The sequence below is a fragment of the Bufo gargarizans genome, chromosome 1 (assembly GCF_014858855.1).
Source record: "Bufo gargarizans isolate SCDJY-AF-19 chromosome 1, ASM1485885v1, whole genome shotgun sequence".
NCBI lineage: Eukaryota > Metazoa > Chordata > Amphibia > Anura > Bufonidae > Bufo > Bufo gargarizans.
In genome coordinates, this window is record NC_058080.1 from 553,981,144 (window position 1) to 553,998,255 (window position 17,112).

General features: G+C 42.2%; 1 protein-coding gene across 1 annotated transcript in view; it reads right to left on the reverse strand.

Moving 5' to 3' along the window:
- The window catches only part of MMP17 (matrix metallopeptidase 17), a 177,947-nt gene that overhangs the window by 10,872 nt on the left and 149,963 nt on the right, over window positions 1-17,112 (reverse strand). Inside the window, exons 4-9 of the mRNA XM_044290098.1 lie at window positions 16,731-17,014; window positions 14,976-15,152; window positions 14,355-14,454; window positions 8,466-8,548; window positions 5,915-6,067; window positions 3,971-4,228 (exon numbers count right to left, since the gene is read on the reverse strand). Of these exons, the coding sequence (XP_044146033.1) occupies window positions 3,971-4,228; window positions 5,915-6,067; window positions 8,466-8,548; window positions 14,355-14,454; window positions 14,976-15,152; window positions 16,731-17,014 (1,055 nt within the window). The remainder of the gene's footprint in view (window positions 1-3,970; window positions 4,229-5,914; window positions 6,068-8,465; window positions 8,549-14,354; window positions 14,455-14,975; window positions 15,153-16,730; window positions 17,015-17,112) is intronic.

The window sequence follows — 17,112 nt, forward strand, 5'->3', positions numbered from 1 at the left end:
GCACCTACTAGAGTTATTTAACCAGTATTGCCACCTCTCCAATTTCAAGGTCAATCACTTCAAGTCTGAGGCCCTAAATGTTTCAGCCCCCCCTGACATCCACCCCTTTTAAGTGACAGACATCTCATATTTCTTATTTAGGGGTCAATATCCCTTCTCAACTTGGAAGGCTATTTTATTTGAACTATGTCCGTTTGCTTAAAGGGAACCTTTCACCTGGAATTCGGGTATAGAGCTTAGGACATGGGTTGCTAGATGGCTACTAGCACATCCGCAATACCCAGTCCCCATAGCTCTGTGTGCTTTTACTGTGTACAAAAAACGATTTAATACATATGCAAATTAACATAAAAGAGTCATATCTTACTTGTGTGACCAGAGAAGAGTCATATTTTCAAGCTCTGACTCATCTCGGGTTCATTTGCATATGTATCAAATCTGTTTTTTTCCCCACAATAAAAGCACACAGAGCTATGGGGACCTATAAACTAGAATCTTACTTTGTGTTTTTATCATGTGTTTCTTTGTGGTTTCCGTTCAGCTCAAGCAAGCAGTTACAAAGAAAGAAGAAGTAACGGTTTCACCCAGGAGCAAGGGGGGAGGGAGGAGGAATTTCCTCTGGCCGTCAAGGTTACAGAAAAGTATAGAGTTCATAGCCAATAGAAAAGATATACTTTATCTTTCACCCCCCTCCCACTTCTTCCTCTCGTGAAACCTATGTATTGTCTGTTGTTTTCAGAAATAAACCAGAGATCCTTTTTAACCCCATGCAGTGGGTTGTCTGTCTGATCTCTCCGTGCACGTATCTTAATTAATTTGGAGCAGTACATCAACCGAACTGGCAGCTTGGCCAGAACCAGAACACTCTGAGTTCCTTTCTACTTGCAGGCTATTATGTAAACAATTGGGAGAAGTAAGAGATAAGACATGGTTTGAATAGACAAGGATTGTCCCACCCAAATTGATCTCACTTTTGTACCGCACCTTGTTGACACCAAGGAACAAAGTGACCCCTCAATACATAAAGACCTGGGCCACAGAATTGAACATAAATTTTTCTCAAATAGACATTCTGCGTATACATTCTCACTTTCATGGGTTCTCGAGATGCATACGGGTTCAGGAACACTCTTATAAAGTATTGACACAATGGTACAAAACCCATAAGCAGATGTACTTAAGGGGCCTACAGGATTCCGATGCATGCTGGAGATGTGGGTCTGGAGAAGGCTCACTGAGCCACATTTTCTGGTTCTGCCCAAAGATACAAACCTTTTGGTTGGAGATTACGCACTCAATTAATAGCATATCCCCCATCCCTATTACTTTGACCCCAGAAGCTGTCCTCCTTTGTTTACCCACAACCTCTTGGCAACCGTCTAAAGGGGATTTAGCTACCCACCTGATTTAGGCAGCGAGACTATTAATCCCATTAAAATGGTTGAGTATCGAGGACCTATCGCACATACTCCCACCATCTCCCGGAAGATGGTTCCTATATTTTCAGCTTAGGGGTTTTGTTGGTTCTCTGATGCCTGGTGTGCAGTCCCACACGTCTCTAACAGACTTTGAAAAGCTATGTGTTGCTCAGACGGCCCCTGGCCATGCTATTTCCTTACTTTATATCATGTTAAGCGCCGAGGAGGCTGAGGGCAGCCAATCTGGAGATTCCTACCCCAAACTCAGGTTTATGCTTGATTGGGAGACGGAATTGGGTGATACATTTACTGGGGATCAATGGAAACGTTCTTTGCTTCTTACGCATAAGATCGCTATATCGTGTAATCTACAAGAACTCAATTATAAAATACTTACCAGATGGTATCGGACTCCGGAGAAATTGCATCGGTTCTACCCCTCGGTTTCTGACCTATGTTGGAGATGTCACAGTGATAGGGGAACCATGACCCATATATGGTGGGGTTGTCCGAGACTTCACCCACTGTGGTTGGATGTCTTCAAACTTTATAATTTTCTATTCCGGGCTTCCGTAGCATTTTCCCCTTCTATCGCTCTGCTATCTATTTTCCCAGGGCGGATTTCGCATGTTAAAAAGGGTTCATTGAGGCTCTTTGTGCTGGCCATGAGGCAGATTATCCCACGCAAGTGGAAGTCAACCGAGAGATTGAAAAGGATCACTTGGGCATCGGCTCTGGATGCGCTGTTTCACATGGAAGAGATGTGTGCCTCTGATCGTAATCAGATTCCGGCGTTTCTCCGGAGTTGGGAGCCATGGTCCAGGTTTAGATCTTCTGTTTCGTTCTCGGTTTGGGTGGCATCTGGGGTGCTCCCTGATTCTCCTCCTTAATAGTACCTAGCTATTCTCTAGTTATGCCCTACGATTTCTCCCCCTCCCCCCTCTCCTTTTGTGTGTCGTCCTGTCTTCCCCCTTTTATGTCAAGATTGTCTAGAAGTATTGGCCTTTACATCATTGTTTGAGGCCTTGTTGAGCCCTTCAGGGCCTCTGTTTCCGCCGACTTAGTCGGCTGATTGTTTGCTTATACAAGTACAGATACATGCGTATGCCTTGTCTTTGATGCTGTACTGCTGTTTACGTCTGCATGTCGCAATGTAACCTTGTACGCGGTTTGTATACTGCAATGTGTGATGTTCTTCTATGAGTACAAAATAAGAATAATAATAAAATCTTATTGAACCATAAAATGGTTGAGTATGGACTCACCCATCATAGTACAGTGGAGGGACAAAGTAGACTAGATGTACCGCCTAGAAGAGTTGGCAAGGTGGGAAGAGAGGAAACACTAGAAATTCCTAAAGATATGGAATCCCTGGAGGACGCATGTATATTTGAATACTCGGAGGATGAAGGTGTGCCTACCTGGGGAGAGGACGGGGGATGACTTGTCCCTTTCTTTTCAGCTACCTCCCCAACGCCCCTTCCCGCTACCCAACACCATACTATATCTAGAGTCTGGTGTGGTATCTAATCTACACCTGATACGTCATTGGAAATTTGCTGCTATGATCCATACCATGTTTCATAAATGGCTATGTCAACTCTGAACCTTCAGCTTTTGTACTATTTATATGAGCCATGTATGTTTCACTTCTACCTTATTTAATAAAAATAAATTTGAAAGAAAAGCAGAGCCTCTAGGTGTAATGGCAATGCCCCATTGCTTCTAGAGACTCATTTGCATGTGTTAAAACTTAAGGGTACATATGAACATGGGACCAACAAAGATGCCTTCAGCTGCCAAGCGCACACGCAACAGGTCAGCCAGTTTCATAGGTACAAATCTGCTGACAGATGCCCTTTAAGGCACCTGCTGTAGCACAAGGCTTCTCCTTAATTCTCCTGTCTTTGCCGTGCGCTTCAGTACCCTGTACAGTCGCAGTACAGAAGTAAACTGCCAGCTAGCCTCTTTCCTGTACTGCTCCTGCAATGGGTACTGAAGCGCACGGCATAGGCGCAATCATGGCATTTACTGCTGTAGATCTGGTGGCAGACGCCCTTTAAAGAGCATCTGTCAGCAAGCTCAATCTTATTAAGATTATGTGTTCCTCTGTTGCACGTTCCTGAGAAATATAATTTTTCATTAATATGTAAATTAGGTTTTCTCCACTCTGCACTTAGGGCCACTCCGCCTCCTGGACTGACAAGGTCCAGGTGTCTTCGCCCAGTAATCTTGCACCTACACCGTAGTCTACACTAACAGCACATGCACTCTGCTTCACCACCAGTGCAAATGACTACTGCGCACCCAAATGAAGCAGAGACACTGCACATGCGCTGATAGTGTAGACTGTGGTGCAAGCTTGAGATTATAGGGCCACAGTGTGACTGCAATATCTTTACCTTCTATGCTGCTGCTGGTTATGTTTCTGCATGCAGGGTTCATTTCCACCTAGCAGTTGATTCGCCATTGTTTCATATACAGTATGTTTTGTCATGTCTTATAGGTTTTGTGTTGGACATGACTAGACTATTACATATGCTTGTACTCACCATCTGACCATCCCATTGCATCATCCAGAGTAGCAGGGATTCCTTTCCAGAAGGCAGTCTCTATAGGAAAGCCATCATCCATTCTGTGCTCCCGTTCATTGTAACACCAGAAGAGACTCTCCTTAAAGAAATAGGTCTTATCATTGTGGGGCCAAGGGAAGGCAGCATCCACACCCCCTAAGGGCAATCCATAGTCTGTGATGGGTCGGGGGTATCCTTCTTCCACATTATTATCTTTGAAAACCCAGTAACGATCTCCTAAAAGAGGTGGGGAGAGGAGGCGGAAATTGGCATAATTTGTAATTGTGTGCTTCTTACAGATGGGCATCTGTGTCTGCCACAGAAAGATGGAAACGTCACTGACCAAACAACATCTCCTTGCCCACTTCATCTGCCCATTTTACTACTCATCTGTCTATGGCATTATCAGATAACTTCATGGCTGTTTGAATCGTTTTGTTGGGGGTGATGCCAATATAACTTTTATAAGTAAGTAATCAAGGAGTGCAAAGATTGGGACCATTTTAAAAGGGTTATCTCAAAAATAGTATTTATATCCTATCGACAGAATAGGTGATAAACATTAGATTTCTTGATTTCTTGGAGGTTAACTGCTGGGAACCCTAGTGATCCCAAGAACTGGGATCTCCATATCCCACTCCTGAAAGGAGTAGTAGTTCCCCTACCTGAATGCACGTTGGTCCACCGATACGTTCTCTTTTATGGGACTGACAGAGCGCTGTCTACATTAGTTTCATAGAAGTGAATAGAAAGTGAACCAACATGCACACTACCTCTCCAATTCAGACAGGGACCACCAGCAGTCAGACATTTATCCCCTAGCCAATGGATTGGTGTGGTTTTTAGCCAATTTGTTGCAGATGTGAATGTGGCCCTAACATACTTAAAAATATGTGCAAATTCATGTATGGTATACGATGCATTCCAAACGAATACAGGGTAAGTCGAAAGTCAGAAACAACTAAAGTATCTGGAAGTTCAATGGTTAAATGGAATTGATTTAGTCCATACCATGATGTATGAGGCCTATAGCTACGTCTTAGGGCTGTATTACACTGGGCGAAGGGGGAAAAACCCTTTAAAATATATTCTCACATTTCCTTTTGAATTAACAATTTGAAGCATCTCTACATGGTGCTGTTCCTTTGTTATTCCTCCTGAATATTGATGAATACATTTACAGCTGGTTAATACTATTCCCTTATGAAAGGGGTGTTCCTCTACAGTCGGCACAGTTAGCACACGGACAGTGTCTGAGCCCCAACTGGTAACACCCAGTTGTCAAATTATTACTTTTCAAGCAGCAATAATAGAGGAGCAGCACACCACAGAGATAGTTCAGAATTGGTACTTCATGAAGAGTACAAGTATTAGGGTACTTTCACACTTGCGTTGTTTGATTCCGGCAGGCAGTTCCGTTGCCTGAACTGTATGCAAATCTCCTTTTTTCTGACTAATCAGGCATTTTTCAGGGGCCACTGCATTTTAGTTACCTGTTAAGTAAGGGTCCATTCATACGTCCGTAATTTGGGTCTGCATTCGTTCCGCAATTTACGGACCCATTCACTTTCAATGGGGCTGGAACGAATGCAAATCCGCATTTCCGGGATCCGCATCAGTTTTTTCGGGATTTGTTTTTTCGGGATCCGCAATTCCGTTCCTGAAAAAAATAGAACATGTCCTATTCCTGTCAGAAAAGGCATTTTCTATTATAGTGTCTGTGATGTGTGGTCCGCATATTGCGGACCGCACATTGCAGGTGTCCGTGTTTTGCGGATCCACAATTTGCGGATCTGCAAAACACTTACGGACGTGTGAATGGACCCTTATACTAAGAGGCCATCAACCGAAAGTTTAGGTATTTTTTTAATCCCAATTTGTCACGTTTTCTTTGTCTTCTTTGAATGGAGCTTCTACACTTACCCTTAAAAAAGACAATTTTGTGGTCTGTGGTCCTCTCATAAACTGCATCCACACTATCCATGTTTAGCGGTAAACCTCTCCAGAATCGATGAATTTGAGCAGGCTGAAGGGAAACTAAATGCTTATTGCGGGTAAGTCTCCAAAAATATTTGCCTACATAAACATAAAAATACACACATGACATTAAAACATACAGCAAAGCAAAATGTGCCATATGACCCTGCCCTGCACTTATCATGTACCATTTACAATACTGGTATAGCGTTTGTGCGCCCTCAGGTATCAGTGTCCAGATACAACTACTACTTCTGCAGCCCCTGACGCTAATTTTGTTATAATTCTCCATACCATGGAGTACTTCCAGTAAGGCCTCATTCACCCAGCTGTGCCTGTATTTGGGTCCGCAATATACAGGCATCGGCCGGGGGGCACACTATATCACGGATGTGGACCTATTGACTTGAATGGGTCCACAATCCGGAAGGAGCGGTGCAGAATGGAGGTACGGAACCCCACGGAGGAACTATGGAGTGCTTCGGTGGGGTTTCTCTCCGTGCCTCTGCATTGCAAAAAAATTGAATAGGTCCTATTTTTTACGGTGCGGACGGATCATGGACCCATTCATGTTGCGGTCCCCAATGTACGAAATGGCTGGCACACGTTCGCGGTGCATGAGGCCTAAGTCGCCATACAGGACTGGTCTCTATAAGGAGATTCAGCACCCTGCCTAAACAGACACATGACAACTATGACATATTTGGATCCCACTGATGGGTCCTACTGACTCACAATATAGCAAATGTTCAACCAGTTGTACAGTAAGGGTGCACTCACACTACTGTATGAATTTTGCAGTCTGCATAAAATACGGATATTGTCCATGTGACGTCCATGTTGGGTCTGTTTTTTCTGCAGACCCATTGTAACAATGCTTATTCTTGTCCGCCAAACAGACAAGAATAGAACATGTTCTATCTTTTTTGTGGAGCTTTGGAATGGACAATCGGATTTGGACAGCACATGATGTGCTATCCGCATTTTTTCCAGCGCCAATGAAATGAATGTGTCCGCATCCAATCCGCAAAAAAATACGGTTGTGTGAATGGGGCCTTAGGGATAAGGATACGTTTAATAAAACATAAGTGCAGGGTGTAGGAGAACTGTCATCACAGTACAGTGTCTGTGAATTTATGCGGACACTGAGGGAGTTGCTGTTATGTTTTGGAGTAAGGGTAAATGCACACGATCAGAATCCGCAGGGAAATCAGTGCGGACAATCCGCATAAATTGGTGCAGATTTGCATGTGGATTTGGTGTGGATTTTATCTCCCCATTGAAGTGAATGGAGAAGATCTGCATGAAATCCGGTCAAGCAAAATAAAATAAACCTGCGCAGAAAAAACTAGGATACAATATACATGACCAACAGTGCGGATTTTCCGCACACAATACTGATCGTGTGCATTTAGCCTAAATCTCCAGAATTACAGTACAACCCTGATAGTATAAGCGCTGGAGATGGAGAACGAGACCGGCCTAATCTATGTATAGTGGCCAGATTTATCATTAGCTCAGGTCAGAATAATGGAGTGAAAAAGTCCCCAAAAAAGTCCCAAACGCTAAAACTGCGCACAAATTTGCGACTTTTTTCTGCTCTGCACTATGCTCGCCAGTTTTCTGAAAGTGGGCGTGTTTTCTTATGTAAATGAATCTCTAGACAGATTTACTATTGGGACTATTTAAAAAGTTGCAAAAAAGTCGCAATTTCACTCCAGTGAGGACCATGCTTATCTTATGAGACCTTTTAATAGAACATGCGACTTTTTCATAAAAACGTGCGACTTTTTCATAAAAACTTGCGACTTTTGTAAAGCTGCTTACTGACGGATAAACTGCAACCGTCAAACCACATTTATTACAGTCTTAAAGGGCCGTTCATATATCTGACTTGGCTAAAACGGACTTTAGCCATATGATAAAGTGGAGTGAGCTGTCAGAGTCATGATAAATCTGGCCCTGTATGTATTGTCAGCATATTAACAGTTGTAATACCGCTATACCTATGCTGTTCTCAGCTACCCAATACTAGTTTTATGAGGAATGGAAGGACAAAATAGCAAACAAAATACTTAAGGAGGAAAATGACCAACCATTAGACCATTAGAGCCCAACACTTCCATCCTCAGGGCCATAGCCATAAGGGAGGCAGAGGCTGCAGCTGGACATGGGCCCTGAATGGGGCACAATAACTACTCTGCTACATAAACCGCTGAATCCCTACTGTGTATATCAGTCTAGTTATCTCTGCACTGTCACATTACTGTGTGCATTATCATAGTGTTTAACACCCCTGTGTTGTGACACAATGAATTTTTTGTGTACCGAGTGGTCACTTCATGAATACACCAAACTCATATACTACGTGTCCAGCATATTAGCCAAATGGCACAATATTTTTCCTGTTTTGGCTAATAGGAGAGTGGCCCTGTCCCCATACAATGCTGCCTTTACACAAACCATCTTGTGTTTGCCAGCATGGAATATTTCGAACCTTTGAAGAAGAATGCTTCTCCACGTATCTGAGCTGCCGCATCGAAGTGTGTGTTACATCGGTCAGGCTCATCTTTTCTTGGCCTAGTAGAAGAAATATATATTCATTATCCTTTAGTTAACACAGTTTACCAACACCGGTACCACCCATGGGAGACAATAACTGTTCTTCTAAGGCTTCCTGCACACGAACGTGTGCACTCCGTAGCCGTATTGTGGACCGCATTTGCGGATCCCAAATACAAGGGTGCCGTTCTGTGTGCATTTCGCATCACGAATGCGGACCTATTCACTTCAATGGGTCCGCAACTCCGGAGATGCGGAATGGTGCGGAACGGAAGCACGGAACGGAACCCTACGGGAGCACTACCAAGTGCTTCCGTGGGGTTTCGTCCCGTACTTCCGTTCCGCAAAAAGATAGAACATGTCCTATCTTTTTGCAGAACGGCTGGATAGTGAACCCACTAAAGTGAATGGGTCCGCGATCCGCTGCAGCTGCCTCACGGACAGTGTTCGTGCATTGCGGCACGACCACGGGGAGCACACGTTCGCGTGCAGGATGCCTAAAGGACATGTCCACCTCAGAATACAATTTATAGCTCACATATAAAATAAATATCTAGATTTCTATATTCCATAACAATTTCTGCTCCATAGTTACGGTCTGTACTATAATCTTCAGTTGAATTCGGAATTCTGCAAGCTTCAGAGCAGAAAGCTTCTTGTTTTGCTTGCCTGTTAGTACAGATTACTTTTGCTGGGAGATCCTACTATGTGTTAATGGAGGTCATTGGTGAGGGTGACAGTGTCTGGGGCCAGGAAATCTATGGTAGGTAGAGGTGACTCTTTTTGGGCCACTGTGCTGGCTTTTTAAAGGGTACAGCGTAAGGCGCTTTATGCTTGTAGGTGACATTGTTATTCGACATCTGTGGCTAAAACTGGTTTGCAGGACATTTGTAGCTGACACTGTTGTCGAGACCTGTATGGGGCATCTTATGTTATTTAGTAAATTACTAACATAACACTTTCCTATTGAAAAACAGGTTCTGCAGCAGAATAGGTGTGAATTATAAGGAATAATATAAGCTTTACTATTCCACATAATAGAAGTCACCTTGGAGTTCTGTGACATGTATGAAAGCACTCGGCCGGTGGCCATGTGCTGTACTTTCACTGTTATTATCATCTATCCCATACATGTAAGCTGCAAAATGATGCTAAAAGGTCATTTTGATACTAAATAACTGGGTACATTGCTTTGCATTTGGATTAAAGATCAAAAACCACTCAATCTGACAGATATTCAAAAGGAAATCTGCAAAAAGGCAATACTTTACAGCACTGTACATACAAAATGACATTTATTGCAGAGGTGGACCATTTACTTAAAAGCATTTCATAGATTTTTTCAGCTGTGACAGCCGAGTATCTGGATATAACGATACAAATAGATTGGACCCCTTATGGCGTTTCATAGGACACTCAATGTAGACTCTTGCAGGCATTACTTCATTGGCATCCAGATGAGCTTAAAAGACCAGATCCATGTAATATCTCACACTGAGAATGAAAATATCCGCACTGTCTATAAAACCGTCAACTGTGTTTGTGCTAGACAAATCAGGTCTTAAAGGGGTAGAGTTTGTATTTGTCTATTTAAACCAGAACCTGTGGCATGACAGCTAGAAATATCCTTATAACGTCTCTATACGGTACATGGGCCTAGATTCAGTACTGACTCGATTTTGTCCACAATTTCGGCACACTTTGGCGCAAAAGGTCGCATCTCATGGTTTAGAGGTTTTTTTTGCCACACCTGATGAGGGGGCATGGCATAAATGCGTAAAAAAAAATGCGCATAGTTAAAACAAAGTAAGACAACTAAAAGTTATGTTAAACATTCATACTGTCTATAGATGCAGTAGATATCATGCAACATGAGCCACCGTGATAATTCTGAGACATTTAAAGGGAACCTGTCAAAAGTATTGTTTTCGTGTCAAAAATCAACGTTAAAAATGTATCTGACGTCATCACCAGGTAGCTCATGGAGTCATTGGGGCGTTACACTGCATGAGGCGAGTCATTCTCCTGTTCTCCCACCCATCTCGCTCTCCCCTATCCTTCTCACAGACAGCCTCTTGCTTTCCTGGCATCAATGCCAGGCTGAGCGAAATCTCACCCCGACGCAGAAGAACTCCTTGCACTGTTGCGATCCAGGCATGCGCAGTAAGCGGCATTCAAGACTTCACTGCGCATGTGCCAGAACTGATATCAGCTGATCTAGATGTCTACCCATAGTAAATCTGGGCTCCGGCACCGACATAGGCGTAAGTGTGTGCGTCTATATACACTAGTAGTATGTGGAGATATACATAAGGAGATAAATACTGCTCCCAATGTGTCCTCTTGGGGGCACACAGTATGAACTGTTTCAGAATATTAATTCTAAATGTGAATATTTTTTGCAGAACATATTGCAAGACCCTGGGATTAGCGGGGGATTGGTGAGTATCAATTATTTTAGTTCTGTTTACAGCATTCTTAGTGGTTTACTATAAACCTTAATGACTGGACAACCCCTTTAAGGGGTTGTGGGAAATCATCTAGTTACCTGTCCTATTTACAAATGTATACCCATAAGCCTAGGTTGAAGTAACTAGTGCAACTTGAAATGAATAAACATAGTATGGGCTCTGCTCAGACCTCATTTTTCCTTCACAATCAGCATGTGGCACCAGGAAAGCTCCTAGTACATAACTATAGGCCCTCATTCACCCAGTATATGTGAAAAGAGTGCCATTATGGTATATGCTACACCAGTATACGCCATGCAGAAAGAGAGAATGGAGTAGCAGTGTGCAGGCTTTGCCTGCACCTCCATTTATACATGTGATCGATAGGGGCCACAGCAGTCTGACCCCCACTCATCAAATAAGCTTGTATTGTGAGAAAACCAATTAAAAGGATTAATGTGTATGATCATATTAAAGAGTTTCCAGCTAGCAGTGTTCCCGGTGACGTCACTGGCACTGATTTACAGGCTAGGGCAGTGCTTAAGCCCTCCCATTACTTTCGGTGACGTCACCGGGCTCACTGCTATGCGGGAGCCTCCACCTAGCTTACCCATCGAGAGCCCGGTATGTCACCAGATCTCCAGAAAAAGCCCTTGCCTTGCGCAATGCTCATGTCAGAGGGGTTGAGTGGGGGAAGATGAGGATATGTCCGGGTTCAGCTCTGAGCCCGGACAACCCCTTTAATTCCCCCCCCCCCCCCCCCCCCAGTCAGCTGTACCTGTGGAGAAATCCATACTCACCTGATCCCTGCCGCTCCGTTCCGGCTCCCTGGATTTGTTCACTGATCGTTCAGTCACCATCTGTCAACTTCTGAAAGGATGGGGGTCATAAGCTCTACGGCAGCCAATGACTGCAGCAGTGACGTGCTGCTTGTGGGTACGACACAAATGAGGCCAGTATTTGCTGCAGCAGTGCACATCACGCAGTCCATGTGGACGTTGACAGACGGGGACTGGAAGAAAAGTGAAGAAATAATAAATAGTACTAATATTTATATAGCGCCACCATATTCCACAGCGCTTTACAGATTCAGAGGGTTCATGTACAAAACAAAAGACATCACAACGTAACTGGCTAATATACAACTGAAACACCTGCTCGCAAGAGCTTACAATCTATGAGAAAGCCAAGGAGCCGGAACTGAGCGGTGGGGAGCAGGTGATTTCTCCAAAGGTACAGCATTAATAATGATGGGAGCCCCATAGCAAACAAGGATTGTGGCTCCCTATGACCAACAGCAGCATGGAAATGGAAAAGGAAATGTTATTAAAATCCCTGGTCTTTTCTCTACACTTTTTTCGCAGGCTTCTCAGTGCCCTGTATTTTACTATGCATCGCCTTCTCTTTCTTCTGCACACTTCTTATAGTTCAGGTTGGCCGCTTCATATCATATTCACATCTGTGTCCCTAATGGAGCCTCCGTGGCAGATTCCATCAAAAAATGGGGGACAAAATGGCACAGCATGATGCACTATTCTTACTGTAAAATTGCAGGTTGCCTGACTAGGGCTGCCAACTGTCCCAAAACATGGACTGTCTGATCAAGTAGGGGACTTTTTTCCTGAATCTGTGAAAAAAAATTGATGTGTCTGTGATTTTTTTGGAGGCAGATGGTATTTTAGGCAGTTATTTTGGTGGTAATTATTATAATTTTACAGGTCCCGGTTAAGACTGTTAATGGGTTATTATCAGTATATTGAGCTACATAGACACGTAATACTTATACTCGTCATCATTCATTATGGTTTTCCAATTTGTCCATAAAAATATGTTTGCAGTCTGTGATTTTTGGACAAGTTATCCAAAGACAACAAAAATTCAGATTGGCAACCCTGGGCATGACTGAAACCAGATGGACTCCATTATAGTTAACGCATTGGGCGCGGTTTGTATCTGTCATGTGAGTGATCTGGCCGTTCCATTATTTTCCTATAACGGAGCTGAACAGTTGAGATAAAAACACCTATGTGAACAGGGCTTAAAGCTTCCAGCATTCATTTGCCATTACTACAGGTGAAACTCGAAAAATTAGAATATCGTGCAAAAGTCCATTTATTTCAGTAATGCAACTTAAAATTCCAATATTGTGAAAAGGTTCAATATTCTAGGCTCAAAGTGTCACACTAGTCAGCTAATTAGTCCATATCCCCTAAGCAAAGGGCACCTTTGTGACTTTGGGGTTTCATAAGCTGTAAGCCATAATCATCCAAATGATAACAAATAAAAGCTTGAAATATCTCACTGTGCATGTATCGAGTCTATCTCATATATTAGTTTCACCTTTTAAGTTGCATTACTGAAATAAATGAACTTTGCATGATAATCTAATTTATCGAGTTTCACCTGTATGTTATTGTCTCCTTTACTCCTTCCCCACTGCCCCACATTCATTTATGTTGGCGGAGGGGCATTTAAAAATGACGAGACTAGTGTATTTGATCGACGATAATGTCGATCACATCCGCACTTGCTTGCGGATGCTATGCGATTTTCACGCACCCCATTCACTTCTATGGGGCCTGCGTCGCGTGAAAAAAGCACAATATAGAGCATGCTGCGATTTTCACTCAACGCACAAGTGATGCGTGAAAATCACCGCTCACCTGCACAGCCCCATAGGAATGAATGGGTCTGGATTCAGTGCGGGTGCAATACATTCACCTCACACATGGAAAACTCGCCCGTGTGAAAGGGGCCTAACAGTTTTTCGGTCACTTCGCCTCCAATAAAAAAGTGATCAAAAAGTCATACACACTCCATAATGGTATCAATAAAAAGTAAAGATCGAACTGCAACAAATGAGCCCTCAAACAGCTCTGTACATATAACATTGAAAAAGTAATGTGGGTCAGAATATTGCAATTAGAAAAAAATTAACAAAAAAAATCATTTTTTTCCTAAGTTTTTTTTTTTCAGTATTTGTACTGACCCGGAAATTAACAAATCAGTTTTACCACATAGGAAACGGTGTAACCCCCCCATAAAACAGTAGCGGAATGGTGTTTTTTTTTTATAATTCCACCCCATTTTCAGTACATCTTGTCCGGCAAAAAAAAAAAAAGATGGCTTTAGGAGGACTGGGAGTTAAAAACAAAAAAACAAACAAACAAAACCGCTGTGCACAGTTCACCGATGGCCAATTTCCTGTTGAACTAAAGACACCCAACCTCAAGACTAGACTGTGGATTGTGCTGTACATAGTAATCAGAATTGCAGTCTGCCAAAATAAAGCAACCCAGCTGATTGAATCTGAAAATGCTGTGTAAGTAGATACAGAATACGTGGCCATCTGTCCTGAACTAGTGACGTCTTACTGGATGGTAGAGCGGTTCTCGGGCAAATCAGGCAGAAAAGGATGTTCTTCAGCTCCGACCACCTCAGGCTTTGCTGTTGGGGACACAGACTCGCGGACTCCTGGGGTGAGAGAGGGTGAAGGATTAGAGGCCATGTAGGACACTGGAACAGAAAATAAGACACAGCATCTTCCTCAAAAACTAATTTCACAAACCGTGCACCCAGACATGAAATGATGAGCTGATAACGCTGCAGAGTAATTGGATTTCCCAGAACTGTGCTGACCCAATAGGCAGCATTTTAATGTGCTCACAGCTTACAGCAGGGCGAAGCAGCATATTTGTATATCATTTTTAGATTTGTTACACCAAAGATGTATTTTACAATGTTTTTTAACCCTAAATCTTTTCAATAAAGGATTTACCAAATAAAAAAAATGGGCATCTGAAATAGGACAGATACAAGGGGAACAAAGTAAACTATGTGTTCTCTGGATGGATGATTTTTCCATAGGTACTATGTATCTCTGTAAAAATGAAGACCCTTTTCTCTAATCTGAGACAATGCCTTTAAACTAATCATAGTTGCCTTTATATTCACCTTACTGTTATACTAATGTGTAACCATGCACAAAAACTTACCATACAGTTGCCAGATCCTGACTTTATCATCATAAGGCAGGTTATATTTCAGGGGGTCACCCACTGGACCTTGATAATATGGTCTCATTATAGATTCCATATCAGAAATATGAGTCAGTCCGATCGCATGGCCAAATTCATGTACTGCAACAGCAAACAGGTCCATGCCATGCACATCTGAAAAAAGATTTGAAATATTTAAAGAAACACTCACATTTTTATTCTTTGACCTGTTAGAAAGGTACATGATGTAATCTGTAGTGGAGGTAAACTTCTCAGTTATAACCTCCCTTCTAATCCTCAGATGGGTCATGTGACCAACTCTGATCTCCAAATGACACAGGACAGGAAATCAGTTACTTCTCTATGAGACTGACATTGAGGCTCCCATAGGAATACATAGAGAAACTGACTTCCTGTCCACACATAAGATACTGTGTTATTTGGAAAGTCAGAGCGCTAGTCACATGACACAACTGAGAATCAGAAGGAAGGGGATAACTCACACATACAGTGACTGGTAAGAAAATTACCTTCACTACAGTTTACATCATGGACCTTTCTAACAGGTCAGAGAATACTTTTTTTTGTGGGAGTGCTTCTTTAACTTGTAAATAAAACAAATTACGTACTTATATCTAGAAAGTCTCTTTTTAACCTAATGTAGTCATGACAATTGTTTTAAAAGCTATGTACACACTGTTTCTTGCCTACAGCTGCTATGCCGACCTATGCAGCTCCATGGTAACAGATGACAAAAAACTTTATGTAGTCTGATCCTGCCTTTATACTTCCTCCTATATGCCCTTTATTATATTCTAATATATATTTGGTATATTATCAGGAAATAGGTGACAGAAGAAAGGTATATGACTGCAGGATCTGACTATGCAGGTTTTCTGATATATGTGAAAAAAGTCTCTGATGAGTGTGAGTGGCAATCTCTTATACAACCAAAGGAAGATAGTGAACTCACTATAATCAATCCTCTAGCGACACTAGTTGCATGTAGAATTCCATGGAGGGAGATGCAGTGGATATGTCTTGAAGTAATTTATTGAATGTACCTTGAGAAATCCTCTCTCCTGCTCTGTAATGCATGTCCGACAAACAGGAAAAGACTGAAGGACATTATGAGCTCACAGAAGAGGAAGAGTTACAAGATGAGTGACCTAATGAATTACATAGATAACTTTATAAACTAAATATAACAATGGCCTCTAGATTGCAGCAATGTACGCTAAACATAGCGGATAGCACAATACAGTTATGATGAATTCTAACTGAGAGCCGTAGCTTGGACAACACAACAGTTTTTTTTGGTCTTCTGTAACCATGGAGGCACAAAGATCTACATAGCAATTGTACATGAAACAGAAGGACATGTTTAATGAAGTTTCTTCAGTTCACATTATAGACACATTGGATGAGTAAAACATTGGTTGCAAGATTGTGCATAGCTTTTAAAGGGCATTTTGTAAAGCGTGAAAGAGTAAGAAATGTAACAATAGTGAAAACTACTTGTACAGTTTATTGCTATATAACTCAGAAGGTCTGACTAGTTTCTCAATATCCATCACCCTCCATGTTTTACATGAAATCAGCAAAGAGCTAGAGTAAAAAAAGCATGTTTAAATTGAAGTAAAATAATATTATAGCTACATGCTGATGATAGAAATAGTCTTTCATTCTGACTATATTTTTACAGCTCAAATGCAAAACTATGGACTGATTGTTTCTCTTACCCTGACATACCTGATGATCTAAATGTCCATGACTCTTCGTCATCAAAGTGAGTGTCTCCAGAGGTGTGGTGTTCACCAGGGAAAAAAGCATGAGCTACAGTACCACCTGGTCCATCAAATGGGTAGCCATCATTGTGGTCAGCTCTGGAGAAGTCGATTTGAATGTCTGCATTATTTCCAGCCACTTCATGAAAGTTCAGTGGTGTGATATCACTCCACACCTTAAGGGCATAGTACATAAGAGCCCTCACAGTGTCATGACCCAGTGATGACTCTTTAGGGAATGTTCTAACCCTGCAAGAAACACGAAATGAAGACAATTACGGGAAACTATGAAACACATAAAATAAAGAACAGATCTATTGTCCTGAAACTAGGATGTTTGTTCATAA